The 27,859-nt window shown below is 61.5% G+C and overlaps 1 protein-coding gene across 2 annotated transcripts; it reads right to left on the bottom strand.

Annotated features, from left to right (window-relative positions):
- Nucleotides 1–1,080: 1,080 nt before the first annotated feature.
- INTS1 (integrator complex subunit 1) lies at nt 1,081–27,343 on the bottom strand. Of its 2 annotated transcripts, none has more exons than XM_087817041.1 (46): nt 27,078–27,343; nt 26,347–26,640; nt 23,715–23,911; nt 23,494–23,631; nt 23,041–23,200; nt 22,783–22,888; nt 22,482–22,668; nt 22,252–22,397; nt 22,010–22,151; nt 20,954–21,130; nt 20,174–20,282; nt 19,849–19,969; nt 19,337–19,414; nt 18,617–18,774; nt 18,155–18,251; nt 17,207–17,298; nt 16,948–17,008; nt 15,818–16,015; nt 15,402–15,531; nt 15,000–15,179; nt 14,761–14,910; nt 14,110–14,394; nt 13,160–13,327; nt 12,967–13,078; nt 12,287–12,451; nt 11,783–11,929; nt 11,385–11,483; nt 11,058–11,182; nt 10,218–10,472; nt 9,668–9,827; nt 9,180–9,320; nt 8,658–8,832; nt 8,455–8,578; nt 7,621–7,751; nt 6,917–7,004; nt 6,595–6,821; nt 6,311–6,434; nt 5,101–5,234; nt 4,538–4,730; nt 3,915–4,042; nt 3,644–3,756; nt 2,855–2,968; nt 2,304–2,374; nt 1,797–1,888; nt 1,578–1,687; nt 1,081–1,493 (listed from the first exon to the last, which is right to left on the bottom strand). In XM_087817041.1, exons 1-46 carry the CDS (start codon nt 27,133–27,135, stop codon nt 1,378–1,380), a joined length of 6,576 nt encoding a protein of 2,191 aa, XP_087673167.1. In that variant the 5' UTR covers nt 27,136–27,343; the 3' UTR covers nt 1,081–1,377. The 2 variants fall into 2 exon arrangements, with proteins under 2 accessions (XP_087673167.1, XP_087673168.1); XM_087817042.1 differs by having other exon boundaries at nt 12,287–12,448.
- Nucleotides 27,344–27,859: the final 516 nt, after the last annotated feature.

The following is a 27,859-nucleotide window of genomic DNA, read 5'->3' as shown; positions in this document are numbered from 1 at the left end:
AGGCCAAGAAACAACCCACCCTGGATGAAGAGGCCCATGACAAACAGGAAGGACTTGGACACTGAGGGGCCGTTGTATGGGTGGCAGCTTGCAGGCCAACATGCCAGGAGCAGGAATGGGAGCAGGGTGCCCTTGAGAGGGAGGGGCTAAGCCAGGTCTGCTCCAGCTTGGGAGAGGTGCCAGGGGCCTCTGGGGCCAGGGTGAAGGAGACCATTTTTGCTGCTCCCAGGGCCAGTCTCCAGAGGCCCACGTATGGCCAGGACCAGTCCAGCCTCACCTCACCTGGTGGAGGGCTTCCAGGAAGGGCCTGGGTCCATTTCCAGCCACAGTGCCCCCTGGTGGCCCTAGCTAAGCAGGAGCCTGGAGGGTGCCCAGGAACCTGGGAGCCAGCACCTGGACCCTGGAAGGCCCTGGCTGTGGGGACACAGGGGTGAACTGAGTGCTGGGCTACTGGAGAGCCAGTGGGAGGCAGAACAGTTACATCTGTGCTGGAAAGACCCTCTGGCTGCTGTGAGTGTGAACAGGTGGGACACCTTACCCACAATGAAAGTCAAGGGCAGGCAGACCTGGAGATGCTAGTGTAGCAGCTGACCCGGCACTGCCCTCCCCACACTTGCTCCAGGCCAAGTTCTGGCCAGAGACCTCCACACCAGCCCCCGCCCTGCAGTGGAAGGGAATTGTTCCGCCTTGTCTCTCAGTGACATTTGGAGGTGGGCTTGCTGGCACTGGCCTCCTGATTGGGGTCCCTAATAGAGGAGACTGGTCTGCCTGAGCTGGAAGGCGGCTCTACAGCTGGCCCCCCTGCAGGCCCACTCGCTGTGCCCAATGTGGTCCGTGGCTTATACTCAATAGGGGTCAAGCCAGTAGGCAGAGGACTCAGGGGCTGAGGGCCCAGGGACTGTCACCTCTGTCCTGACACTGCCTGAGTGGAGGAGCTGAGACTGTGTCACAACAGGCAGGGCTTTCTTGCCTCCCAATGGCACCGACATCACCCCCCACATACCCACCAGAAAGAAGCTGGCCTGGCCTGGCAGACGGGCTCCCAACTCCAGACTCAGAGACAAGCACACAGCAGCCAACACTGAGTTTAGAAAGTTTCATTCAAAACCTGCCCCCTGCCATGGAACAATCTCCTCCCAGCTGGGCTGGGGCCCTATCATTGCAAGCAGGGCAGTGTCAGGTAGACCGCACCCCCAACCTCAGCTGCTGGCTGGAGCCCTGACCATGGGCTGAGTGCTGCCTCCACCCAGCCTCGGGCAGCTTGGCACCCTCCCCCTCCCCACAGGAGACCAGTGAACTGGAGGCCTCCCGGGCTGGGCCAAGGACCCTAGCAAATGCGCCAGGGGACAGGACTGGCGTGCAGTCGACTGTGCAGGCTCACATCACTGCCTCCATGTGCAGGATCCTCAAGGCTTCAGAGATCTGGGCGCTGGTGTCCACCTGGCCGTACATGCCCACCAGAAAGGCCCGGTGCAGCAGCACGGCCGCGTGCTCTGTGGGAGACAGGACCCTCAGGAGGCGCCACGGGGACCAAGGGCTCCAGAGTACAGGCACCAGGGCAGGTGGGCCGCACTCACCTTGGCAGAGGAGGGTGTACTCGGGCAGGTTCCTGAGGGCTGTCTGCACCACCTCAAAGTCCCGGCTACCCAGACAGTACATGAATGTGGGCAAGAAGTCGGCTGCGATGCTGGAAAAAGCAGGCGCTGAGTGGGCACCTCCTCTCCATACCCAATATGGCCCAGGGCTCAAGACCCCACCTGAGCCCCATGGCCAGGCCCTGCTGCACACGTGCTCACCTGGGGTTGTTCTGGATGGAGCGCAGGGCCAGGCTGAAGGCCAGGCTACGGCACGACTCCTCCTCGGAGCTCATGAGCCGCTGCAGGTTGGTCTGTAGGGTAGGGTGGCGTGTGACTGGGCAGCCTTGCTGTCCAGGGTGCAAGCCCTCAGCCCTTAGGATCTCCACATCCTGACAGCTAGTACAACGACAAAGACAACAGCAGGGAACCCTATTCCCCAAGCTCCCTCCCCGGTCCCTAGACAGCTCTGGGACCTCAGGCCCACGGGCAGGGAGCACTCCATCAGCAAGTTCCAGCCCAGAGCAGAGCAGCAGCCCTGCCTTGGTCCATGATCAACTGTGAGCATGTGGAGGGGCCAGGTTCAGACACGTGCTACCCCCACCCCTGAAGGCTTCTCCATCCCGGCCTCTGGAATGTGGGCACAGGGCACGGGCTTCATGTACCCCAGTAAGAGGCGGCTGACATGCGGGCAGCAGAGTCCGCCCTCTGAGCCCCCAGCTCACTCACAGAGAAGAATCCCAGGATCTCAGGTCTCCGCCGGGACATCTCGTCTATGTCGCTCAGGACCTCCAGCAAATCTGAGACAGGCAGAGGAGTGACTGAGGGCTGGAGCTGCTGTAGTAGGACCTCGGCCTGGCTGTGCCTTGTCCCACCCGCCAGGCAGGGACAGGTCGAGAGCAGCACAGGAAGCCCTGGGTGGTCCCTGGTCCAGCTTCTGTGGGCTCTTGGGTACAGCGTGGCCCATCAGAACACTGGCTCCCACACCTCCTGGGACCTTTTGCAGTGTCCTTAGTGCTTGAAGTGGCCCAGGACCCCCCAGCAGCACCTCAGGGTGGAAAGCATCGAGTTCCACTAGCTTCGTAATTCTGCTTGGCCAGCGACCCCCAAGCATGGTGCTGGTGGACTGGGAAGCGTTCAGAGGTGCACACCCCTCCCCAAGACCCTTCTCCAGATATGAGACAGAATCTGCACCTGTACCAGGCTCCTCAGGTGCCCCTAGCCTGCTTTTCCAGATGCCCTGCTGGGAGAGCCTGCGGGACCCTGGTTCCCAGACTCACCCTCGACAGTCTGGCCCCTGGAAAGTCTCTTCATGTAGGGGGCCATTTCAGCTGCGGTCAGAGGGGTGAAGAGGGAGACGCTGACCAGGGGCAGGGAGCCAGCTGAGCTTTCATCTGGAAGACAGGAAACCAGTGCTATTGGCTGCAGACCACGAAGGTCTGCCAGGGGGAGCAACAGGAAACACTCAACATCAAGGCTACAGGATACGTGGGTGCAAACCTGGGTCATCCCTGCCCCAGCAGGGATCACACAGGACTCAGAAGGTGTGGCCACCACCCCGGCTGAGCAGGTTACCTGGTGCCCATGGGCGCTCAGTAAGTTTGATGAAACAAGCAGCACGGGGAGTGCCTGTCACCTGCTCTTTCCCTCCCTGTGCTCACCTGGCACATAGCAGGCGTTCAACAAAGGCGCCTGAGTGCTGGACTCTGTGCTAAGTGCTCCACGGATTTCGGAGAGCCACTCACGCCCACCGGGCTTCACGCCACTTGGCCCTGCGGGCTTCTGCCACTCACTCACTAACCCCTCCAGTTGTTGGCTGGACGTGGGAGTACCAATGGCCCTGCCTGCAGGTGCAGATCACTATTGGGCATAAGGATCACAGGATGGAAAAAACAACAGAACAGTGGGGACTCAGCCAGGTCCCATGGAGGAACAGGGTGCTGCCTGCATGTGCCACTGGCCAGGGACAACAATGCCCAGGGGTACCTGGGACAGTCCCGAGGACTGTGGTGCTGCTGGGGAAAGCCAAACCTGCAGCCCCTTCCCAGCAGAACCTGGGGCCCACTCACCCTCTCCCTCCTCATCCAGGCCTTGGTCAGTTCTGCCGTCCCTGCTAGGCAGGCTCAGTCCTGCAAGGAGGGACTTGAGCATCACCAGGTCACTGCTGTCGAAGGACAGGTCGCTGGGGAGAGCACAGGGTACCGTGAGGACTATGCTCCAGGTGGGGGGGAACAGGGTGGGGAGGTACTAGGAGGGGATGTGGGCGGGGCCCGGACACTCAGGAGGCAGCCGGGCTGAGTAGCCCTCCCTGTGCAGCCGCACGGATGCGCGCACACTCACTGAAGTGCATCCGAGTGCTTCTGCAGGAAGGCGATGGCGGCTGGGGCGTTGCAGGTGATGTACTTGTGGGTGAACTGCACGAACTTGTTGAGGAAGGGGGCCAGGTGGCGGGAGGACTTCCTGTAGTTCTGCAAACAGCAGCAGTGCAATGAGGAGCTCAGAGCCCGAACGCCCCATCTGGCCACGCCGCCTCCGGGAGCCTCACAAAGGACCCTGGGCACTACCAATGCCACCACCACCTGCTGGCCACTGGGCACTACGTTAAGGGTCCCAAGGGTCAAAAGGGCCCTGTCCTTCATGACCTCCCAGTGCAGATAGGGAACCACCAAATAGAGCCATGACCACAGGGTCGTAGGGTCAGCAGAGGCACAGTGGGTGCAGAGGACCCGCCTGTCCTGGTGAGATGGGCCTGGCCAGGGCCATGGGAGCAGCTGGGCTGCGCTGAATGGGGAGCGGTTTCAGAGCTGTGAGGGCAGCTGGCTGAGGGCATGGGGGAGGGGCAAGGACAAGGGCACAGGCCCCTGCCTGGGTCACGACCCCACCGCCCAGGCTGGGGGCGAGGGCAGAGGATGAGGGTGAGGGTGAGGGTGAGGGTGAGGGTGAGGGTGAGGGGCGGCACCCACCAGAAGCAAGCGGATGAAGGAGAGCAGGCAGTCCCACAGCGCCCCCTGGTGCTCGCTCTGGAAGACCTGTGGCTGCAGCAGCTCCAGCACCCCCAGCACGTGCAGGAAGAAGGTCAGGTGGTTCTGCTGCCGGAACTCCTGGAAGTTGAGGTGGGTGCGGCCGTGCAGGAGAGCGGCAATCATGGGCAGGTGCCTGGAGATGGGCAGAGTGCTTGGTGGTCCTGACCACCCAACACGTGGACATGCACACCATGCCGAAAGTGCTGAAACACCCACCCCGATTGGTGGGTCAGGGCCCACACCGCCTGGTCCCAGGTGGGTGAGGAGGCGATATGGCAACAGTCCTCTCCTGGGTGCCCTGGCCCCTCCCGAGGCCCAGCTGCTGGGCTGTCAGAGCCTGGCCAGGCTGTGCACTTGCCCATATCAGCTGTCAGCCCAGACCCGTCTTGCACAGCCATCTGGAGTGGAGGCCGGGCTGAGCACTCCCAGAGCAACCCCTCGGGGTAGGGCAGGAGGGCCTCTGCCTGGAGCTGTGCCCAGAAGCCCCAAGCGGTGGGTGGTACCTGAGCAGCAGAATAGGGTGAGCCACAGCCAACTTCCGACAGGCCATGTTGGCATCGGCCACGCGGTTCTCGGATGCTCGGGAGTCGCTGGTGTCGGCGAGAAGGGTGATGAAGCGGTGCGTGAGCACGTCCAGCTGGGAGGAGGGGGGGTGGTCAGAGGCTGGGGCTGCTGCAGCCTTCACATGTCACCTGTCCCCCAGAGCCTGCTGCCACCCTGAAGGGGCTGTGACAGGGCACACTGGGGCTGTGAGCGGGTCTCTGGGGCCAAGGTCCCCTCCTCCAGGCCCAGGCAGGCCATGCACTGACCCAGAGAAACTTTCCCTCCACTCTCCCTGGCACTTCTGCAAGTGAACAGGGTGTAGCCAGGTTTCCAGACAAACACACACACACTATTTGGAGTCAACCCCTCTACACAAAACAAAACCTCCCACTTTTGCCAAAATGATCTAATGAGTGGGGAAAAGCCAGTATTGTACGTAAAGTACAATCAACCTTGTGAAACATCAGGGAAACAGAAATGGAAAGAAACCGATCAGGAAAAAGCAACTCCCTCACTGCACAAGAACATGGGTGCAGAGGGCCCCACCCAGCAAGAGAAGTGGAGGCAGGTGCCTCCGCAGGGCCCACTAGAGATGGATGACAAGCAGGTGGGCCTGGCCCACAGCAGAAGCCATGCAGCCACGGAAAGAAACACACCAGCCATGCACGCTGCGGCATGTGTGGGTCTCAAAGTAACCACGCTGAGCGACAGATGCCCACCCATGGGACACCTGCATGAGTCTGTTGACAAGACTCCAGAAAGTGCAAGCTAAGGTGCAGAGAGAGTGGTGGTGACAGGGACGACTGGGGGCAGGGAGCACCTTGGGGTGACGGACATGCTCACTGGCTGTGGGTGGTTTCAGGGCACACGTCAAACCTTCCACGTGCACCACACTCCTGTGCCAGTGGTCCCTTATCAAGGAAACCAGGGGACGCAGGAAGACACTTGCTCTTCTCTGCTCCACACCCAGAGGACTTTTTAAGGAGCAAAGCCTTTTCCAAGACCATCCCCTCCCCAAGGTCCCACAAGCACAGGCCACCCAAACATGACACCGCCTCACACCAGGTTCCTTTCGTTTTTAAATCTGAGAAAGTGTGTTTCTCTGTCTCCTAGTTTGGGTTTCACCTCAGAAGCAACAGATGGAAGCCATGAGCTCGGTGTTGGCCTCACCTTGCAGATGCTGCTGGCGGTGGCAGCCACGCTGTGCAGCAGGACCTCGGGTGCATGCACACGGAGCTCTGGACGCTGCAGGTAGAGCTGCACAAGCAGGTCCTGGCAGCGCTGGCCGGGCACGCTGGGAGAGACAGGGCGGTAATGGGGTAAAGCGGCTATAAAACAATGGGTGAGGGCCGGGCACCCTCCTGCCAACAGGAGCCGAGTCCTAGGCTCACATCAGCTCGGGTCCCATCAACAAGGGGTTGGGTGGAGCTCCTGATCCCGTGTCACACCCTCACCTGTCACCCCACTGCTGGATGCAGCCTGTCAGGTGAGCTGTAACCTTCCTGATGCTGTCGTCATCTCCACGGCAGCAGCTGAGCAGCAGGGGCAGCCGGGCCTGGAGGAGGCTGCAGGCAGCAGTGTCCCCATCCTGGCTCCTGGTCTCGGCCTCCGCCAGGATCAGCTCCACCAGGCCAAGGAGCTCGGGGGCCTGGACGCGCAACACCAGCTCCTCCCGCCGCTTCTGCAACAGGCACCTCCAGTCAGTTGCCCTGGACAGACCGACAGCTCGTGCACAGGTCACCCCACGCTGCAGGCGGGGTGCACCCGAAGACCTGCCTGAGGGGTGCGCTGGTCCCTTCCCTGCCAGATCCGAGGCACGTGGATGCAGGCCCAGAGGAAGTCCAGAGAAGCTGAAGGGTCAAACCTGGGGGGAAGCAAGGAGCCCCAGTTGAGTGTGAGGCTACCTGTTTCTGGGCACAGGGTAAAAAGTGGAGGTGTGGGGCAGAAAGGCGGCAGTGAGAGGCTCCCTGTGAGGACACGTTTAGGTCACAGAGAGCTTAAGAGTGCAGGTCAGTGGCTATAGGACATGGTGGCCCTGTCCTGCCTGATCGCTCCCTACCACACGCTGGCCCTGCCCACCCCCTAGCCTTGCCAGCCACACAGAGGGCCTCTTGGTGCCCCTGGGCCCAGTGTGGATTGACAGCTGTTGACATGATCCTAGGACGGTGGACATGCCCTTGCTGTCTGCCCTGGTGGTCACCCAGAAAAGGAACACTGGGCCAGGCGTGCTCTGTACCCTATTGAGGCAATGCCCCGTACCCTATTGAGGCAATGCCCACTGAAGGGCCCCCCATCCTGGGGCAAAGGGGCAACAAGGGCTGGGCAAGAAGAGCCCCAGTGGGTGGCCCAGTGAGCCCCAGGGGCCCAAGGAAGTAGGAGGAGTAAGGATGCTGGGTCAGATACCTGAGGGCCTTCAGTGCCACCATCACTGCTGGGCTGCCTGAGCAACTTTGGGGCAGGTAGGGAGGCCAGGGGCTCACCTGTGCTCCCGGTTCTTGCCCAGCAGGACACGGATACACTGGTGCAGTGTGGACCAGTTGGACTGGTGCGTGAGGAGGGCCAGGAGGTAGGGTCGGAAAGAGGGCACCTGGGGGCCCGGCTGACCTTTGCCCTGGAGAGAAAGGAATGGTCCCTTTGCCTGGATGGTCCCTGCCGGAGCCACAGGGAGCACAGGAACAGGGCCTTTCAAGGAAGGACAGTGGCTGCCTGAGCACCAGGCCCGGCAGCCACTCTGCAGAAGACACGTGTGCTGAGCTGAACCGACTCCTCAGAAACAGGGAACACACATGAGCAAAGGTGACAGAACCAACCAGTCAACATCCTGCTCTTGGCCTGCTGGTTTTCTCTAGGACAGCGTGGCCCTGGGGCCGTTCAGATTTACCAGAGTAGGAACAGCCATGGCGCTACCAAGGGCACAGGCCTGAGAGTGAGCACGTGGCTCCCAGATCCTCCCAGGTCACGTTCATGCTTTCCAGCGCTCTGGACAGACGGCACCACAGAGGCCACACCCCCACCTCAGGGCCCAACACCAGAGCTCGGAGGACCAGTCCCTCCTCATCAGCAGCACCAGGCTCCACTCCCCATCTGTTAGTGTGGCCCCGCTGGTCCCTGTTGTGAGCACCTAGGCCCACAAAGCACCTATCCTATGCCTAGCTGGGTGCCCCAGCAACCAGATCCAGCTGGTATAACTGGCTTACAGGGGACATGGGACCCATCTGGGAAGATGAGGATTGGGCCCAGGATTCTATGGGCAGACACAGGGCCCCAGAGTGGCCAGGACTACTGGTGGCCATAGTCTTCGGTACACAGCCCACCTTGCTCCAGGAGAAAAGGAGCCTCTGCTGCAGGTCAGGGCAGCTGCTGATCACCTCGGGGTCCAGCATCTCCAGCCAGTCCACCAAGAGACCCGAGCAAGGTCCCAGCCGCATGGCCTCCAGGCTGAAAAGGAGGGGAGGGGAGTGCTCAGAGATGCCAGCCAGAGCTGCCCACCAGGCGGGTTGCGGCCCCACCAGCTCACCTGCTGCCGTCAGCGTCCTGCCTGCCTGTGGCCGGGGGCTCTTCCTCCTTCTGCAGCAGCAGGGAGCTCACCACCATGATGGGCCTGGAGGCCGGGAAGGCGGAGGCGGCAGAGAAGAACACTGTTAGCAGCTCCTCCAGGTGAGGCGACCTCACCTCAATCAGACCCCGCAGGACTGTGGGGGGGACAGAAGGCCATGTGTCACTCCAGCTCAGGAGGAAGCCGGGTGGCACTCAGATCACCTGACTCTGGGAGAGATGGTCCCCCATCCCCTGCCAACAGTGCCAGGTGTGCTCAGGCCCAGGCTGGCCAGCAGTGGGTGGCAGCTTGGGGACCTGCCTTGGGATAAAGAGAGACTGTGGGACGAGCTGGTCAGCAGCAGGTGTGGATTCATCCTGTGCACAAACCCCTCAGCAGAGCCCAGGCAAGGGCTGGGGTAGCCACAGGGCATGGCTCACTGGGCTGAGGGCCCCTGTGTGGGGAGGCAGGGTGGGAGTCCTCATAGGCCCAGGCCCCGGGTACCTTTGCTGACGAGCTCGGGTTCCACTCCACACTTCTCCCCAGACCTGAGGGTAGCAACGAGGGCCCGGACAGTGGAGCTGACCACCTCCATGTCCCCACGGAATGCCAGGGCGTCCGCCAGGTGCAGGAACCCACTGCGCACTGCAGGGACATGTCTGTATGACCGGCTGGCCTGGGCTGGCCCTCTACCCCTCACTTCGGTCAGTCTGTCCTGTCCGGAGAGTCCCCAAACTGCCAACGCCCCTAGGGTCCCACGTGTACTTCCCTCCCTGGGAACCTCTCCCAAATCCCATGCCACTTGGCCATGTCCACACAGATGCCAATCCAGGGCCCACAGATCCGAGCACACAGCCCCATCTGTGCTAACAAGGGTGCCACACCCCCAACGGATCACAGACAACTCCGACCTGCCGGGAGGGTCTGGCTGCCGTCCATCCTGCCCACCTCCCCGGCCCTGCCCGCCCTTCGCCATCCATCCTGCCCCTCACCGTCACTGATCCTGCGCCGGGCAGAGTGCTGAGTAGCAAGCAGCTTGAGCTGGGCCTGCAGGGGCCCGGCCTCCCCGCCTGGGCTGTCCAGCCACTGCAACATCTGCATGAGTACTTTGAGGAGTAGCGATGAGAAGCCAGTGTCTTGGGGCGCACAGCGCTGTGGGGACAATGTAGTAATGGCCACAGTGGTTGGAGGGCCCACCCAGGGCTGTGGCCCAGGACATGGTCACATCCTCTCAAGCTCCCCCCATGGTTCCATGACCTCAGATGACATCTGAACTGTGGGGGAGGCGCCAGCTGTTTGCAACTTACCTCCATGTGGTCCAAGAAAAAGATTAATTGCAACATGCAGAGATACAAATGACAAAACACACTCTCACGTAAAACTAAGTAAGTCAGGCAACTGGTAAATCAGTGCAGCTAAGTGGCAGACACACGCGGAAACCACCCCTCACCTGGCTGGCTGGATACTTCCCAGCAAGGGCAGAACTCATCCCAGCCCCACGAGGAGCAGCTCCCTCCCTCCCTCCGCATGTGACAGGCCTACCTGGTACTGGCCTAGCAGACGCAGCAGAGGGCAGGCCAGGAAGTGGCTCCGCTGCATGGACACCACCAGGGCTCCGCCGTGCGGGGAACTCAGCAGGGAGGCCATGGCCTGCAGCAGGCGCACAGCAACACCTGTGACCTCGGGGCTCCCCTGGCGCACTCGTGCCAGCTCCTGGCCCAGGGCCTGCTGCAGTGCTAGGGCAATAGGGCGGGCACTGGAGATCTGCCACCGTGGGCCGGGGCTCAGTGGGAAGACCTGGGCAGAGGAAGGGCAGTTGTCAGCACAAATGTGGCAGAAAGGCGACCCTCAACCCTCTCACTCTGAGCCCATCACCACCACTACCCCCTCGTTGGCCAGAGGCCTGTGCTGGGGACTGTCTGGTCCCCGTAAGGCTCTCCACTCAGGGAGGACTGGGGCCTGCGTGGGGACCCCACCTTGGGAGAGAGAGAGCACAGTGAGCCCAAACCCTGCCACCTCAGCCCCTCCTTGAACAACAGGGCCTGGCCTCAGGAAGTGGAGATGCAGGGGCGTGCAGGGGGCAGGGTCTTCCTAGAGATGCATGTGAGCAGGCCTGTGCAAGCCCTGAGGTGGGCACTACTCTGAGCCTGATTTTACGGAGTAGAAAACTGAGACAAAGAGTGGTTAAATTGCTCTTTGTCAGAGTAGGAACTAACTCTGAAAACAAATGCCAGGGTTCTGACCAGTGGCCGGCCCCAGAAGCCTCTCTCAACCTCGAAGTGGAGTCTCAGAGTAAAGCCCCTCCCCTGGGCAGGAGGAGACCCAGGACAGCTGGGGAGGACCCAGCTTCTGTAGGGCTATCCCAGGCGGCCATGGCAGTACCTGCAGGAGCATGCTGGCCAAGTCGTCCTCGGGGCCAAGGACTCGCACCTGAGTCATGGCCCGGATCCTACCCTGGCCCAGAGATGGCTCTGGGCTGCTTTTGGGTTTTGGTGCCTCTGTACTGTCTGTAGGGAAAGAGAACAGGTGTCAACTGAAAAATCCCCAGCTAGTCTCAACCGGGACTAGGCAAACAGGCCGGCCTCACCCAGAAGCCTCCTGCCCGGAGAGGAGCACAGGCTTGCAGGCCATGCAGGCCTTGGGGCAGGAGCCCAGACACTGGCAGGCAGCAACTACTTCCCCTGCATCTAGGATGGGCCAGGCTGGTACCTCGCCGAGGGGGCAGGGAGGCCGTGAGCAGGGAGTGGAAGGTCTGGCCTCCGGACGCTCCTCGCTCGTGCTGAACCTCGACCAGGTGAGCCATGTAGTCTGTGAACAGAAGCTGGGGGTGAACATCGGCCAACAGGAGCAGGGCTTCCCCGAGACTCCAGGAACCACCTGCTCGGCCTTTCAGCAGGAGCAGGCAGTGCTGGGCCCCCCCGAAGGTGTGCGGATGCCTAGGCTGGCTTGGATGGGCAGTGATGGCCTTGCCTCTCCCAACTACCTCAGCTTCCACCCCCTGCTCGGAGCTCCAGGCCCCCTCCCCCTTGTCCCCTCAGATACCAAACCCTGGGCTGCACTCGCCAGGTCCTGGTGCTGACCAACCAGTGCAGACCCATGGCCCTTACTCTTGTCCATAATGTTCTGTTCCAGGGTCTGGGGGTCATGGGCCACAGCCTGGTCCAAGTACTGGAGAAGCTTGCTCATGCTGGACACAGGGATGCCGAAGGACTGCACGAACAGCAGCAGCTGCTGGGGCTCCAGGTCCTGCAGGGCTGAGGCCGTGCTTACTCAGTGAGCACCCTTGGCTGACCCAGGCCCCCCTGCCCTGGGAGGCAGCTTCAGGTGCAGCGGCTCACTCCACAGCTGTGTGTAAGCCGTGGCTTCTTTCCTATTGGCTCTGAGCTCCCTAGAACCATCAGTGGTTCCTGCCTCCTCAGGAGTCCAGACTCCTCCAAGCGTATCCCCGTTTGACATCCTTCCAGAACCAAGCGAGGCCCAGCCCTTCCCTTCCCTAAGCTCCCAGGCAACTCTGTCGTCCGCACTCACTGTTCATGTCGGGCCCTCAGCCTCACACCTGAGGTAAGGTGCATGGGCCTGGTCCACCCCCCCCCCCCCAGACCAGCCCATACCTGCATCTACCAGGCGAGGGACCTCAGAGCGGATCATGCGCAGCTTCAGCCAGTCGGGCAGGAGCAGCGCCTCCTCGGACGTGTCCACCAGGAAGGCCGTGGGCAGGGGCTTCTTCTCTGGGAACCAGATGTCCAGCAGAGCTTGGAATTCCTCGTCACCAGCTTCTGGAGAGACAACAGAGTCAGCAGCAGTGACAGCGCCACAAGGTCTTTCCCAAGCCCTCCGTTGAGGAGCCCTGGCCCTGAGATCGACGGCCAGGAGGAAGGAGTGCTGCTTCATCTCGCCCGCGAAAACCAGGGCTTTGGGGGAATGTGGACTGTCAACCATGAGGAACCAAGAGATTTCCCGGTGGGTTGAGAGCAAGGAGGTGGAGGCACAGGAGGGTGTTGGGGCACTGCCCATGGGAACCTCATGATGACAGGACAGCAGGTAGTGGACAGGGAGGAGCCACAGCCTGTCCATCCGAGGTCCCATTGCGTGGAGGACGCTGGGTGCTCCCCCAGAACTCTCCGGACAGGCAGGGAGGACTCCCAATCTACCTCCAGGGGAACCCAGGAGGGCTGGGCAAGGCCCCTCTCACTCTGCTTGCTCAAAGTGGGCTCAGCTCTTCCTACGTAAAGCAGCAAGCCTGCCTGGGACAGACCCGGAGCCGCCCTCCCACGGCCTGCAGGCTGCTCACCGCGGGGTGGCCCCAGTGTCAGCAGGATGACCATGGCGTGCACCACCAGGATGTGCATGGTGGCCGTCTCCCCGCTGGTCCAGCGCAAGAAGACCTGGTCCTGAGACTCTGACTGTGGGGAGAGGACAACATGAGGGGCTGGGGTGCTGTGGGTGGGACGGGGCTCCGTGAGCAGGACAGGGCAGTGCCTTACCCAGCTGTACACCTCCTCCCCCTCCTTGCTCTTGCGCATGCGCCTGACGTAGCGAGAGAAGATGGAGAGCAACGCGGCCAGCACAGCATCTGACTCTGCGCTGCAGGAGCGCTTGGAGAAGAGGTGGGACATGATGGTGGAGCGCTCCACGATGAGCCGGGCCACGTCCTGGGGACAAGCACGTCAGGGGCCTCCTCTCACACCAGCCAACAGCCCATGAGCCAGCGCACCCAAGAGGCTGCCCTGGGCACTGCACCGTGCTCAGCACGCCACATGCCCAACCGAGAGCACAACCATGAGCAGCATGGAGCCCACGGCGGTGGAGGGGCGTCTGCACCTCAGACACACAAGGACATGAAATGCCAACCAGGCTGGGAGGGTCAAGGCAAGGGGAACGACAGACTCCCTGGAGAGGGCACAGCCTGGCAGCTCACGTGGCCATTACCACCTGCTTGGCACGGAGAGGATCTGCTCACACCACCCAGAGAGCGACAGGACCCCAAGGGGAAGGCTGCACACCTACATACTGGACCCCGTGGCAAAAGCTCCAGCCCCACAGGGGTGGGGTCCCAGGCAGGAGGAGCCCACCCGAAGGCCCCGCTCTCTGTGCAGGCCCATTTAACCCCTCCCCTCGCAGGGATCCATGTGGTCACTGGGCCATAGCAAGCCCACGGGAAAGCAAGGTGGAAGAAAGCCGGCCAGAAAGGAGCAGACACGGAGAAAGTGGGCTCCCTCCCCAGCAGGAACACAACGCAGAACACCTGGACGTGGCTCAGAGCCCAGAGCCACAAGGGCAGCCAGGCCTTGGGGACAGAGACTAGTCTGGCACCAAGTGGCACCTGATCCTCCTGCCCTCGATGCCTGGCCTGGACAGAAGGTCACCAAGAAGGAAGCTGGGAGCTCAGAGCCTCCCACCCAAGGGACAGCGCTGCTGGCCCGGCACTCCTCACCAGCGCCAGATCACTGTGCTGGCCCTGCTCCTCCACGGGCGTGTGCTGGGACAGGTAGACCAGATAGGCGCTGATGGTCTGTGGGTCGGTCTCCATGTGAATGGCCTGCTGCAGCGCCAGGGCTGTGGAGGCGCTGACGCTGTGGAACAGGGGCAGCCTGGGCAAGTCGCGCAGCAGCCACTGGTAGCCCTGCAGCGTCTCTGCGTCCGCAGAGTCCTCCTCCGCCGGGGGCTCCTTCTCTTCCCCATCCCGCAGGCTGCCCTCTGACAGTACCAGGGACAGGCCCTGCAAGCAGACAGGCGGGCTGAGCTGGGCCTCCACACCATGACTCCCCAGTGCACCCCGATGGGTGGAGGCCAGTGGAACAGGTTCCTGAAGCCCAGGGAGCACGCAGGCTGCCAGGTGACAGACGCTGCATCCTGTACTGTCAGAGCTGCTCCCGCTGACACATGCACTGCAGGTTTCTAAGCTACCCCGGCAGGACACCACAAGAGGGCAGAGGCCGGTTCTGACAAATGTCATCAGCACTGTCCCTCTGGTGTGTGAAAACCAGTCAGGAAAGAGCTGGGTGGGGAAACGGTCACCTGCCTACAAGGAGAGCGGTGCCAGGAGCAGAGTGCGCAGGGACTACAGACTGGCTGCCCAACTCACCTTCATGGCCAGCACCCTGGAGGCCACCTGTGAGGAGCCAAGGCGCCGCAGGAAGTAGTCCAGCACCTCGCACGTGGTCTGCTCATCGGCCTTGGGGCCCAGCAGCAGGTCCTGCAGGCGGCCCAGTAGCTGCTGCTGCTTCTGCTGCCTCTGCAGACAAGGGGACCTCAAGGTAGGCTAGGGCAGGGGTGGGGGCAGCAGCGGGCAGGAGGGGGCAGGGGCGGAACCAGGGCACCCACCTGCCGCTTCCTGGCCTTCTGCTCCTTGCTCCCACCCTCCTCCTCCTCCTCCCCGGAGGTGGCGTCGTCGGCGGCATCATGCAGCAGGAACTCGCACAGGCACTGTACCGGAAGCACATCCAGGGAGCCCTCGCTGGCCTGCACCAGGTCAGCCAGCCAGGGCATGGACTGCGACGAGGCCTGGCAGGGGACAGCGACCTCAGCAACTCCTGCCTTAGACCCTTCTCGGCCCTGCCCCCGGCCCATCAGCCCACACCCTTGGGTACAGCACAGTTCTGTCCATTGGGCTGACAGGAAGGCACAGCCCCGTGCGGCCCTCTTCCGGCTATGGTCTCATTTAGTGCCGGCCCGGCACCTCTGGCAGGTGCCCGCCCGCCCCAGCCTCGAGCCCGCGGCACTCGCCTGCCTCTGGATGATGTTGAGCAGGAAATCTGGGTTTCTACTCCGACACAGCAGGTGCCCAAGGCGGAGGGACTGGTTGAGGCTTTTCACTTGGTCCAGGATGTGGGGGGGTGGCCTCCGGGGGGGCCCTCTGAAAGTCCCAGAGGACATGCCAGTTAGAAGATGCACACCCAGAGCTAAGGACAGCAGAGGTGAGGGAGGGATGGGAACTGCCTGCTGCCCACCTGAGAGGCTCCCCCTCTTCCTCCCAGTGGCCCAGGGACCCCTTCCTACCCCAGCTGCTATCTGCCCTCAGCCTCACCTGAGGCCAGCTCCATGAGGACCTGGGACAGCGGCCTGTCTCAGGGGCTGCTCCTCCGGCCACCCCACCCCACCCCACCCTCATCCCAGGCTGGGGCCTCGGGCGTGGCTCATACTGGGGGTCCAGGCTGGTGAGCTGAGACAGGAGGAGGCTGCTGCTCTCGGTGATGGTCTGCTTGGTGGACGCAGCCGCCAGGTGCCCCTCGAATGCCAGGATCTCCTGCTTCTCCCGCTGGGAGATTTGCAGCTCCCGGTTCAGCATCTCTGTGCGGGTCTCCTCGTCCGTTAGGGTGCACGGGGGGTAGGAGTAGTTACTGAGGGCCAGAGGGAGGAGCTGGTCACCATGCAAATGGGGGCACTGGTGTCCAGCTTCAGCCATCAGGCTGCTTTGGGAAGCCCCGGTGGGCCATCAAAGCCAGAGGTCTGTGAGGGAGCCCCAGGTTCTTCAGAGCTCTCCCTTGGCTATAGGTACTCCCTGCACACAACAGCGTGCTGCCCTCCCGAAGATCAGGCCCCAGTGCCAAAATCCTGGACCGAGCTGTGGCCTAAGACACTCTAGGCTGTAACCTTTCCCACAGGCAGGCGGCCCTAATTCACAGGGCCCAAGGCAGACTCGCAGCTCCCAGAAGCACAAGCTATCTCCTCTCACGCATCCTACAATCTAGCCTACCCTCCTGTGATGCCCACTGGTCTCAGTCCTGTCCTCAGGCTGCAGTCTGCTGTCAGGCACAGGGCAGCCCTTCAAGGAGTGCATAGAGCCATGTCTCCCTCCTGGGCCACTTGCACCAGAGCCTCACACGTGCACACACTGGCCCCATCAGGGCACCAGCGCTTTCCGGGCTCACTGAGGAACATGTGAGGCACAGTCACACCAGCCACGCCCGGCACTCAGGCTGAGCCGAGCCTGCCGGACGTAGAAGTGGGTCACCTGTCGGGCTCCCAGGTGGCTCTCTCTCCACCTGCCTCATCCAGTCCAGTTCCTGATTCCTCCCGTCTCTCATCACACAACCCGCCAGTCTGACACAAGTGCCCCCAGGATGACTCTTATAGCCTTGGGGCCTGCCCCACCCCCTGCGACAAGGGGAGACTCAAATTTAGAAACATGAGGCCCCAAGTCACAGGAGCCCAGGAAGCAGCTCGCTGACACTCCCAAGCATCCATGAGCCCGGCCTGGGCTCTGCTTCCTGACGTGGACGGGCCAGCTGCCCTCGGGAGGCCTGTCTCCTCAGCAGGCAAGCCAACGTACTTGGTCATCACCATTTCCATGAGCATCTTTAGCGTCGGGTACTCCTCCCAGGCGGCCAGGCCTAGAGGGCAAGGAGACAGCAGGTGGCAGCCAGGACATAGCACCCCAGCTTGGCCACCCACTGGCACCTAGGGCCCCTCTTCCCAGCTCATTGTCCAGCCCCCCACCAGGCTCTACTCCAGGTCCTGATAAGCAGGATGCCCAAAGGAAGAGATACCAACACCCAGCCCAGATGACCATGCTGGCCAGAGGGGCTCACCAATGTTCTCTGGGTTGAATGCGGCAACAACCAGCAGGAGGGGCCATGCCTTCCAGTAGAGGGTGGAGATGGCGAGGTTGGGAGGCTGATACCTGAAATGCAATGATGTTGACAGCTTGGCCTCAGCCGCACTGGGGTCAGTGACAAGAACCGATCCAGGCCAGGGTGGCACTAGCACAACTCAGGTACTGGCTAACCAGCAACTGCTTTAAAGTTTGTAATGCTGGGTGTGTGCCTCAGTGTCTGTTGGGGGCAGTGTTCTAAAATCCAGGGGTGGTGATGGAGGCTCAACTCTGGGAACATGCTGAAAAAACTGAGCCACAAACTTTGCTCTGGCTGGTTTATCTCAGTGGTTAGAGCGTCAGCCCACGGACTAAAGGGTCCCAGGTTCAACCCTGGCCAAGGGCACGTACCTCAGTTGCAGGCTTGATCCCTGGCCTGTTTGGGTCAGGGTACATGTGGGAGGCAACAAATAAATGTGTTTCTCTCATATCAATGTCTCCCTCTCTTTCTCTTTCTCTCTCCCTTACCCCCTCTGAAAAGCAATGGAAATATATCCTTAGGTGAGAATTTAAAAAATAATAAAAACACTAAGCCATGAACTTTAAACAAGTGAAGCATCTGTGAGTTCTCTCAATAAAGGGGTTAAGAAAACAGAGCTCAAGCTCACCGTTGTTCAAAAACAGTGTGTGTGTATTGAACACGGGAAAGGAGAACACGAGACACCAAAGAAAAGACAAGAGCCACTGAAACCGAGGACGGCAGGAGAGCGGCCCTGTCACCCCCGCAGGCTGGCCTCACAGGTGTCTGCGGACAAGCTGAGCCATCCTGTGGGGCAGGCAGCACTTTAGCCCCGTGGGCAAGTGGAGGGAGCGGTAGCTATGGACGGGATCCTCAGAGCAGGAGAGAGAGGAAGTCCTGGGAGGCAGGCACGGGCGATGGTCTCACCCCGGGGGCAGCTGGATGTTCTCCGGGTGGTGGTAGGTGCACAGGTTCAGCACAGCATCGAGCAGCTGCACCCTCTCCACCTTCAGCACATCCACGTCTGAAATGCAAGGTCCAGGGCCCGTCAGTGGACACCAAGGCACAGGGTTCAGGCCACAGATCCCAGAGCGAGAAGACCGGCCTTCCTCTCCAAAGCCAGGAGGGAGGGGAAGACTAAGACTGCAACAGGCAGGAGATGAAATGCCACCAGCACCCCCAGCGAGGAGGTGGGAGCAGCTGTTGAGCTGGCCTGGGGAAACTGAGGCAAGCTTTCACTTGGTGACATCTGAGCTGGTCCAGAGAGGAAGCAGCACTGCTGGAGACAGCCCAGCGAGCACAGGAGGAACTGACCATGAGAGAACCCATGGCGAGGTGGCAGGTGACCGTCACCTGCTGGGCCAGGGAAAAGCCCTGAGGGACCCTTACCGTCTGCCTGCACGGCTGCAGCTCGCTTCACCAGGTGGTCAGCAAGCTCCATGGCGTCCGCGGGGCCAAGTGGGAGCTCACGGGACAGCCCGATGACCAGGATGCGCATCAGCGTGTCCTCCAAAATGGGCACCTCAGAGCACAGGCGTAGGAAGAAGCTGTGGGCAGACCAGGGAGAGACTGGGCTCAGGGGACCAGCCAGGCCACAGGTGATCCCTTAGCCAAGTGCCACAGGCCAGAGGGGCTGCCACCCACCCTCGTCCAGGTCACTTGTTCCCAATGCCTCTCTGGACAAGGCTAACCATCCTAGGGAGGGACGTGAGAAGGTGTCCAGCCCTTGGGGGACTCAAGAGCCAGGAGGCAGGCAGGCCAGTCACAACCCCCAGCCCACCACACTAACAGGAGAAGAGGGTGAGATGAGCAAGCTGGTCTGCAGAGCAGAAACCGGAAAGTGGGATGCTTGGGGCAGGGTGACCCTGGGCTGGGGGAGGTGGAGCCATGACACTGGCCAAGGTGGGAGGACATGTGTGTGCAGCCTTTTGGAAGGAGAGAACAGTAGTTTGGGGAGTGACCAGAGGTGGGGAGCTGGAAAGTCCCACCGAGCTGGTGTTCAATCTCTGGGAGTGAAGGTGACACATAGGATCCAGTGGCAGGGGGACAGGGACAGTGTGGACTCTTCCTGGAACAGACTCCCACCCACACGAGCACATAGGAGCTCACTTGCGGTCACTCTCGGGCGGCCAGTTGTCCCACTTGTAGTAAGTCTCTGGCTGCTCTGTAAAGAGTACCTTGTGGAGGCTGCAGGAAGCAGACAGGGCCGTCAGGGGCAGTGCCCAGGGGACCCTCTCCTCCCAGACCATCTCCCACAGGCTCAGAGGATGGCCATTTCCTAGGGCCTATGACTCTCCCGGCACCTTCTCGAGAGCCTCGAGCAAATCCCCAACAAGGCCTGCAGGGGTGGCAGGTGGCAGGATGGTCTTTATACGCCCCAACCCCAGGCATACAGGACCCCACCTCCACCCGTCTGGGGTAGGTCTGCCTGAGGTTGTGACAGCACAGGGTGACCCAGTGTCAGCAGCATAAGGGACTGCTGCTGCCACTGGCTCCTCTGGTTCCTAGAAGACTGGTGTCAGGCAGTGGCCACATCCATGGAACAGACTCCTGCGTGGGGAGACTGGGAAGTGGTGGCCTGTCCCTCCCAGCGCCATCTGGCAGCACGACCCGGGCCGCACCAGTGCACGTAGTCCTTGGGGGCCAGTTTGCTGATGGAGGGGACAACGGTGTGGAGCCACCAGACCGCATCCCGCTGGATCGCAGCGATCTGGTTCTGGAAAGAGCGCAGCACCTCAAGGTCTGAAAGGGACAAGCGGGGTTATCTGCACGCCTGCACGGCAGCTCGCGGCAACAAGTGCTTCCTGGGGTCCAGGTCAAGACCGGCATAGGGAGGGAGGCCTGGGCCCTGGGGAGGGCCGGCAGCCACAGGTTACCACTGCAGCCCGACCAGGGCCCTGCTGTCTCCGACCCGGACCCGAGCAGCCTGGCCTGGCCAATGCTTACTCTTCTTCTCTCCTTTGTCCCAGGCAATGCCGGCCTCCTTCACCTGGGCCGTGATACCCAGCATCATGGACACGGCCAGCACGTCTGTGATGTGCACCACAAACCGCTCCTGTAAGCACAGCCCGGTACACCATTTGCACCCAAGGCCTCGCCCAGGCCCTCCACCACACGAGCAGCTAAACAGGATGCTGGGTCCAAACGGTGCCAGGGAACCCTGTGCCAGGAGAGAGCCAGGCAGGAGGTTGTCCTGGGACTAAGAGCCTATGGGCAGCAAGGCCAGGTCAGGCCACAGGAAGGAGGTTCAGCTAACAGAGCTGGACAGAGCCCCAGCCCCAGAGAAGCATGCCACCACATGGGGCCGTACGCCAACCTGCCTGCATGGCATTTGACACCATCCACAGCCTGCCCCAATCCCTGCTCTTCAGCACCACCTCCCTCCACCCATCCCCCTAAAACCTACCCAGAGCAGATAGCCCAGCCCATGCCGTCGGCATCACCTGGGCTCCCTGCTCACTGTCCCCTGGGCTTCCCTGGCTCCACCAGTTACCATTCTGTCCCCACTTCCACATCCAACCCAGAGGATGCTGGCTCCCCTGGGGACACCTGGCCAGCCTTCCCTGGTCCTCTCTCAGGATGGAGCCCACTGCCCTCTGGGACTGGCTGCTGCACATGTGGGCACCAACCACTCGGCCCAGCACACTACACACGGAACGAGAGGCAGCAAGCAGGAGTAGAGTGGGGAGCCCGCATGTCCCCTGCGTGCTGAGGGGGAGTGCACACCTTGAATTCCATGTCCAGGTACTGGGGCTCCTTGCGTTCCTGCATGAGCCCGAGGCAGAAGGCCTGGAAGTTGATCTCGTGCTTGGTCTGTTTGATGATCTCGCGCAGCAGGGCCCGCGAGGCCCGCAGGTAGTCGTCCTTATTGGTCAGCAGGTCCTGGAACACCATCGCCAGGAACTGGGCAGAGAGACCATGCAGACAGCTCACCACCAGCTCCTGTCCCACCACAGGCCTGCCGTCGGGGCCTTGCTCGGTCCTGCAAGGAGCCGTCCCAGAGCCCTTCCAGGACAAGCTGCCCCGCCTTTCCCAAAGCACAACCGGGTATGTGAGTGCATGCCCAGCACAGATCTGACCAAGCCATTCCCAGACAGCAGGCGCGAGCCTGCCCGTTCCCTGTCCCAGGGTCTGAGAGCAGCGCTGCTTCTTACTCAGCCCTCCTGGCAGCTGGCCTGTGGGGGGCTAGTCCTTGGTAAATGAGGGGACAGATTAACCAACAGACACTGGCTGGGGACTACCCAGCCCTAGGGATGAGCATACTGGCTCAGCCCCGCCACACCCACCTCCAAGCAGAAAGCAGGTCCACCCCTCCTAACACGCTGGTCTATAGGATGGCACAGGGCAGCTGTGAGGACTGGCACACAGGTCGACCTTCACATTTTATATACAACCAAGTTGAAAAACCTAGCTTTTGTTAATAACAGGAATGCCGTTCTCAGACCTCTTCAGAAGGGACGCTGAATACACGAGACTCATTGCCAGGCCCCAAGGTCAGTGCCAGGAGGGCAGCAGAGACACCTGCGAGACCCTCTGGAGCTGAATGCAAGTCAAATTCCAGTGTCCCCAGCGCACTGGCACAGCCACCACCCCTTCCAGTGCATCTCCCACGCAGTTTGGGACCACCCCGGCCTCTCTAAACACCAGTATCATAGATGACGCCATGCACTACTCTCCAACCCAGTCCAGTGGGGGAGTCCCAGGCCTGTGGTACAGCTGCACCCAGCGCCCCTGGTGAGCGCCAGCCACATGACCGCAAAGCTACCAGGCATCCAACTCTACCTTAGGAGCCAGCTCCGAGCTGTGCTGCAGCACCGTGTAGAGGATCTGCATGTTGTTTGGGTTCCGCGCATTGGAAAGTTCATTGAAAATCACAAACTTGATGGTGGTGCCCAAGTTGTCCTTGTGTGCATTCAGCAGCTCCCTAGAATGACCCAAGCAAATGGGTCACTGGCCAGGCCACCCCTGGAGACCCTCCCGCCTCCCGCCTCCGAAGTCCGCCTCTGCAGCACTGCCAGCCGCACCTGATACAAAGCATGTAGTGGTTGAGGAGAACTTTGGGCTTGAGGCGGATCTTGATCAGGTGGGAGATGACATCCATGTCCTCAGCGCCGTGCGTGCTACAGTTCATGCACACAGACATCAGCAGGTCCTGGGCCGGCCGGGTCAGCTGCAGCAAGGCCAATCACCCCATCAGCCCAACAGCCTCAGCAACAGGCTGGGCCCAGGAGGGTGGCCTGTGTGCTGTCCTCACCTTGGGGTTCTGCAGCCACATCTCCAGCTTCTGCACTGTCATCAGCCGCACTTCCTTGTAGCCACAGGTGGAGGTGAGGAGCCGTAGGAGGTTCCGCGAGACATTGTCAATGGGCTGGCGCCGATTGAGCTGGTCCCGTAGCATGTCCAGAACATACTCCTCCACACTCTCCGTGAGGTCTTCATACCTAGACCAGAGGGGGGAGGAAGAAAGAAGGAGGGAGGCTCTCCTGACTGAGCCCACCGACTGCCTCCCTGCCACACACACGGCCTCACTAGCTGGGCCTGGGCTGCATGCCTACCTGGGCATGAGCTGGCCCTCCTGCTCGGGGCTCAGCTTCTCCTCAGCAATCAGGAGCTCTGTCTGGCTGTCTTCTTCCTCAGTGAGGGAGGGGTGAGGGCTGCTCCCTGCAGATAAGGGCTTCGTGGACACACGCACCCACCCATCCCACAAGCATCTGCTCCCCTAATGTTGTGCTCCCTGGAAGGAGGGACCCCCACCACCCCTTCCACTGAAAACACCCCTTCCCTCCACTGCCTGAGAGCCCAGCTTCTCTCACCAGCACTAAGGTCCCCTCCACTGCGTCCTGCCTCCCCCTGTAGGAGCATGCTCCTGGGGGGCATCCTGGTGTTAAATGCCGTCTGGATATTGTCCACGAATGCCTTGCAGTGTGGGCTGTCCACCCAGATCCGCTCCCCCAGGGAGTCTTCGATGTACACCTGCCAGGGACAGTGGCTGAAGTCCAGGCCCCTGTGGGCAGCTCACTTCTGCCTACCCTTGGTTGCACGAGGGCTAGGCCATGGGAAGAAGACAAGTGCTTCCCCGAATGCTGCCAGCTGTCCGAAGCAGGGCTCCCAGGAAGTCCTCCCCAGTGCCCCGTGCAGGAGACAAGCTGTCTGCGGCCATTGGACAGCCACCCTCTGAGAGAACGCTGTTTGCTTCTCCCCCGCCCCGGGTCCAGGAGTCACTCTCACCCAGGGCATTCTGCCCTGAGACTCTGGGCGGGACCCACCTTGACAAAGATCTCCGGCCAGTTCTCGTCTTCCTCGTAGGCAGCCATGAGGAGGCTGCAGGCCAGCACTGACACCAAGCTGTTCCCCTTGGCCTTGAAGTTGATGGAGGCATCCCGCCGCAGAAGGCTGCAAAGCGCCTGCAAGAGACGACCCATGTTGCCAAGGTAGCCTTGCCCGGCAGGGAGAAGCAGCACCGGCCCGTGCTCCACCCAGCCCTCACCTCAATGACACCCTCTGTGGCGAAGATGTTGGGCTTGATCTTGGCCAGGTACATGAGGCTCAGATAGAGGGTGCTGTCGGGCTTGGCCCGCGTGACCTTCAGCTGCTTCACAGCCCCACACAGCACGCCCTCGATCCTGTCATCGTTGCCTTCCAGCTCAGCAGCCTCGATCTCATCCAGCAGCGCTGGGGGCGGGACTACAAGGCAGGAGGGCCATCAGAGCAGGTGGCCACAGAGAGGCTGCCCATCAGGTCCTCAAAGCCACGCGACAGAGCACCCATCAGAAACTCGGCAAGCATGGGTCTCAAGCTATACCTCAGCTGGCCATCAGGGAGCTCCAAGAACAGCCAAGCCAGCCAAGGTGTGAGCAGGGCAAGTGCTCCAAGATACATGGGAACGAACTAGACAGTGATGGCCACGCACAGGCACAGTGCCTCATGGCCTTAAGTGCTGCACCAGCCACCTCCTGACCTCTCTCACTGCCTCCCACACGGCTAACCCAGAGGGGTCTGGCAACACACTTATTTTTCTACAAATTGGTCAATTTGTTCTAAGTTTTCAAATTAATTGGCACAATGCCATTCAGAGCCTTACTCTTTTCAGTGGCGGCCGCTCCTTTGGTGGTCTGTCCCTCACGCTGTTTTCTCACCTGCCTCCTCCTCACACAGGTTTAACTGTTCCAGTGGTCTCTGCAGGGAGCCCGTTGGTCCTGACCTCCCTGTGACGCCTCCCCTTGCTCTTCAGCCTTTCCTTCTCTCCACTTCCTTTGGTCTTATCCATTTGTTCTCTTACCTTCCTCAGCTGCAAATTTAGCTCATGACGGTCCCTAACACTGGTACTGCTTCTCTAAAGCCACTCTCAGAAGTGCTTCAGCTCCACCACGTGTTCTTTGTGCTGCATTTATGGTTCAGTTCTGGGTATTTTCTCATTTCTGTTATGTCTTCTTTGGCCAAGACTTTTTTAAGATTGTACTTTTCAGTATACAAACATATGGAGAGAGGTGTTTTTACTAATTTATAAGTTAACTGCACCAGTAGTTACTGACTACTTTCTAGTGCCAGGGACGAAAGCCAAAGGACAAGAAGGATGGACTGGATTACAGAAGGTCCTGCCTTAAAGGCATTCTAAACGCCAGACACTGTCAACAACCAAATGCAGCCTTTTCCATTTTGCTAAGAATGTTTGTAAAGTACGCTATCATTCAGTGTTTTCAATAACCACCTTTCACAGGTGATGCTAAGAAAAGAAAATCAATGAAGCTCAGGCAGTAGCTGAGGTCGTGGATGCTCTGGCTTCCCCCACTTGAGTGGCCCAGGTAAGGACCCTGACCCAAAGGTCAAGGTCAGGGGCAGTTGCTGCCTAACTCGTTTCTAAAGCACAGTACCAGTTGTGTCCTCCACCCTGCAGGCACCCAGGGTCCCTAGTCAAGCACAGGCCTCTCCCCTAGTTGCCAGCCTCGGTTCTGACCACTGTGTGCCACCCAGGCCTCCCCTGTTCCGAGAGTAGTTCCAGCTACAGGACACAGGTCTCCGCTTAGCAGTTTCCTCTCCAGCACCTTGAGTGCCTGTGAAATCTCACCCCTCCATCAAGGCGCAACGTCACATTACAGCTTCCTAGCGAGTCTCCCCTCTCCCTAAGCTATCGGTGTGTCCCTAGATGCCCAGCGTCTGGGAGCGTTTTGATATTTAACAGATCTGACCTAGGGACATCATGGAGCCACCAGGAATGATCAATGGGGACATGAGGCAGGAAAGCAGGGCAGGTTGAGTGCAGAATTGAAGGCTTCTTCAGTAAATGACAGGATTAGGGAGGAGTCTTGCAGTTTCCTTTAATGTTGAATTAAAAGTAAAAAGAGCCTGGCAGGTGTGGCTTAGCAGTGGAGCCTCGGCCTAGGATCCAGGAGATTTAGGTTCGATTCTGGGTCAGGGCACAGGCCTGGGTTTCAGGTTCGATCCCCAGCAGGGGGCACGCAGGAGGCAGCTGATCAAAGAGGTTTCTATCTTTCCCTCTCCCTTCCTCTTTCTGAAGTCAATAAAGATATATCTTAAAATTTAAAAAGGAAAAAGAAAGAAAAAGGAGGGAGGGAACCAGCTCACTGTCAGTGACTGGGGAGGAAAGGGGGCCAACCGCCTCATCCCAGGCAGGGACAGGGACTCACCAGGACCACAGCCCTGAGGGCAGGGCCTGGTCCTCAATCACCGTTTATCCTCAGTGCCCACAACAGAGCCTGTCACAGACAAGTGGATGGAGGAATGAACCGCTCCTGGCCTCCAGGACGGCACTGACTCCCACCAGCCCCTCTAGAGGAAAGACCGTGGACAGCAAAGCGATGGGATTGTACGGCCCCTTCCAGTGACCCAGCCACAGGCTGGCTCTGCCTGACTTAGGAGCCAGCCTCACAGAGACGCCACCGAGGCTCTAGGAATATCATGCCCAGTGTCCACGCGTGCTTCCGCTACGTGGCCGCAGCAGCTTAGTGCCCAGGCCCCAGGCCCTGCCGGGCTGTGCCCCTGCCCTGGTTGCATTCCTCACGCTGCCCCCAAATTCGGAAGCACAAATGAAGTAAGGGACGCTGCCCCCCGTTCTCCAAGAACCTGCACCTGTGGGGAGGAAGTCCAGGGACCAACTTTACCTTCAATGGGAACCACAGATGGCTCTTTAATCGAGGGAGAGATAGCGCGCTTTTCTGCCACCGCAGCCTCAGCCAGGCGCCCCAGGGCACTCAGAGGGGGTGTGGAGGGCAGTTTGGGGCGTTTGGTGAGACCGGGCAGGGCCGAGGCTCCAGCCAGGGCGGCGGCGGCAGCATCCCTCTTGCGCTCGGAAGGCAGGCCGGACGGCGCAGGCTTCAGCAGGGCGGACGCCGTTTTCGAGTCGCTGGCCTGACCCTTTGAGCCCAGAGCGATGAAGTCCCCCGGAGGAGGGTGCCCTGCAGCGGGAGGGAGGCGGGGAAACGTGCGCCTTCACACGGGGGCTGTGGAGGAGCGAGACCGTAGCGACGGCCTCCAACCTCCCGAGACCCCAGAGGGGACCCAACAAAGCTCAGGGAGACACCAGCCACCCAGAGGTCCCCGGCGGACGCGGACAGCCACGGTGCCAACTGCCAACCGGGCCGCCCTCACGCGCGCGCGCCGGCGATGGGCACCGACGCGGCCCGGGCACAGGCTAGGACCACCGGGCACAAAGAGGCTGGGCAACGCGCCCCCGGCCGCACAGCTGGCGTGCGGCGGGCCCCGGGAGGGTCGAGGCCCAGCCGGCTGCGGTCGGCCTCCTGCGGCCCGGGACCGGCGGAAGCGGGCGAGCAGCCTCCCGGGGCCCGGCCTCGACCCTCCCGGGGCCCGCGGCGCCGCCCGCGCCGGAGCGCACCTGACGTCTTGGCCGCGGCGCTGGGCCTGCGCACGGCGGGGGCCTTGGCGCGGTTCATCGCGCCGCCGCGCCGTCCCCGGGAGGCAGCAGCGCCGGGCGCCCGCTCGCCGCTCCCTCATTCATTCGCTCCCGGCCGCCCGGGGCCTCGCGCTGGCGGCCGCCGGGCCCCGCCGGGAGGAGCGAGTCCGAAGGGGCCGCGCGGGCGCCGCTCAGAACCGCCGGGAGGGTCGGGGTCGCCGGCAGCCGCGATCCCCGCGCGAGCGCTCCCGGGTCCTCAGCGCTCCGCGGCCGCCACAGCCGCCGCTCCGGAATCGGAAGTCGGTCTCCGCCAGCCCACTTCCGGGGGAACCGGAAGCAAAATAGGCTGCGGGGGCAGGCGGGCGGGCGGAGAGGCGAGAGGGGCCGCGGCGCCTGCTCGGCGCCTGCAGCGGCCTCTGGCGGCGGGAGGCCGCAGACGTCCGGCGGCCGCTGGTGTCCGTCCAGCGGGGCGCCGTGGCTCAGGGTCAACACCCGAGGGAGCCGGGCTGGGAAGGGGGCGTGCAGGTCTGGTCTCCGCGGCCCCGCCCGCTTGTGGGTCAAAGCACAGCTCTGGGGTCCCCACAGCGGGAGGTAAGAGGGAGCCCAGGGGACACAGCGCCGGGAGCAGGGGGACCTGCCACCTCCAGCCTGTCCCTGGGGGTGGCCAGCCCCTGACCACAGCCTCGGGGTCCAGCCTGCGCGGGTCCCTGTCACAGCTGCTGACCCCCCGTGCAGAGGAAGGGGGCCCCATGCACAGACCCTCA

This window comes from Miniopterus natalensis, chromosome 4 (assembly GCF_054644295.1).
Source record: "Miniopterus natalensis isolate mMinNat1 chromosome 4, mMinNat1.hap1, whole genome shotgun sequence".
Lineage (NCBI taxonomy): Eukaryota > Metazoa > Chordata > Mammalia > Chiroptera > Miniopteridae > Miniopterus > Miniopterus natalensis.
The sequence above is the reverse complement of the archived record's forward strand: the minus strand, read 5'-3'. Positions and strand labels throughout refer to the sequence as shown.

Excerpts from the sequence above, each read along its gene's own strand:
- INTS1 (XM_087817041.1), bottom strand. The coding sequence starts at position 27,135 with ATGAACCGCGCCAAGGCCCCCGCCGTGCGCAGGCCCAGCGCCGCGGCC. Across the intron at positions 14,911-14,999 it reads AGAAGGCCAGGAAGCGGCAG|AGGCAGCAGAAGCAGCAGCA; the intron begins GTGGGTGCCCTG and ends CCTTGTCTGCAG. Across the intron at positions 8,833-9,179 it reads ACCCGAGCTCGTCAGCAAAG|TCCTGCGGGGTCTGATTGAG; the intron begins GTACCCGGGGCC and ends TCCCCCCCACAG.